The 1,112-nt window shown below is 60.3% G+C and overlaps 1 protein-coding gene across 1 annotated transcript in view; it reads left to right on the top strand.

Moving 5' to 3' along the window:
- CRYBB1 (crystallin, beta B1) overlaps positions 1–1,105 on the top strand; it is a gene marked incomplete at both ends in the record, with an annotated part of 3,407 nt that extends 2,302 nt beyond the window's left edge. Inside the window, 2 exons of the mRNA XM_010284195.1 lie at positions 763–895; positions 1,028–1,105. Coding sequence (XP_010282497.1) covers positions 763–895; positions 1,028–1,105 — 211 coding nt within the window. The remainder of the gene's footprint in view (positions 1–762; positions 896–1,027) is intronic.
- Between the last annotated feature and the right edge of the window lie 7 nt (positions 1,106–1,112).

Below are 1,112 nucleotides of genomic sequence, written 5' to 3' on the forward strand. Positions count from 1 at the left end.
ATCAATGAAGCTCAGCCTTGGAAGTCCATGTAAGGTCGCAGCACTCGAACACGTCTCCTGCCATTAGGAAAATACCTGTTGGCATCTGCAGAAATAGCCCGTTTTGCAGGGAAGCGGGAAGCAGCAAATGCAGGGCTGTTCTTGTGTTGAGGGCTTTTGGAACCCCGAGCCGGTGACATTCACAGCACAGCAGCACCTTGTGCCATTGCTAAAGAGGTGACATTGCAGCTGAATAAGCCCTGAGCGCCCGTACCCGGGCAATGGGATGAATGCCAGAGCTGGCTGCAGCTGGTGCAGTGAAGCGTGCAAGCGTGCCAGGATTAGACAGCCTGGGCAGCCCTGGCCCAGGCTCAGTGGTGCAAGAGGGGAAACAGTCAAAGTCCTGAGATAACGCAAGGACGAGTCTCCGGTGTGCAGCGTGCAGGGCTCGCCAGCTGCCTTGGGGTCCCGCCGCTCCCCAGGGCTGATGAAGGGGAGCACTGCGAGCGTGCTGGTGTTGGCTGCCAGCCTCGGACGCGTGCACCAGCGAGCACTCAGCTGAGAACCTGCGGGCTCCATGTGCTCTGAGGCAGCTGCCAGCTCTAGGCATGCCATAGTGCCTGTGCTCTGAGAAAAGTGGGAGCAGGCTGCTGGGGCCAGTTCCGACACCTGCAGCCTTTTTGCGTGCTGGGAGCCCGGCTCCAGTGCCCCGCAGGCTGGCAGAGCAGGAGGGGAGCTGCTGGGTGGCATCTGACCCACGTCTTGTCCTCTCCCTCTCCCCAGCTGGGTGGCCTATGAGCAGGCCAACATGCGTGGGGAGATGTTCATCCTGGAGAAGGGCGAGTACCCTCGCTGGGACACCTGGTCTAGCAGCTACCGGAGCGACTGCTTCATGTCCATGCGTCCCATCAAAATGGTGAGTGATGCAGGAGCAGAAGGCACCCAGTGGGGTCTGGCCAGGGCTGGATCCGAGCTGCTCGATGCCTCACTGTAGCAAGCTCCAGGGCTCCGGCTGCGCGACCCAGCACCTTCCCTCTGTCTTCCCCAGGAGGCTGAGGACCACAAAATCTCCCTGTACGAGTCTGCTGACTTCAAGGGCAACAAGATGGAAATCCAGGAGGATGATGTGCCCA

The sequence above is a fragment of the Phaethon lepturus genome, unplaced genomic scaffold, assembly GCF_000687285.1.
Source record: "Phaethon lepturus isolate BGI_N335 unplaced genomic scaffold, ASM68728v1 scaffold28413, whole genome shotgun sequence".
Classification (NCBI taxonomy): Eukaryota; Metazoa; Chordata; class Aves; order Phaethontiformes; family Phaethontidae; genus Phaethon; species Phaethon lepturus.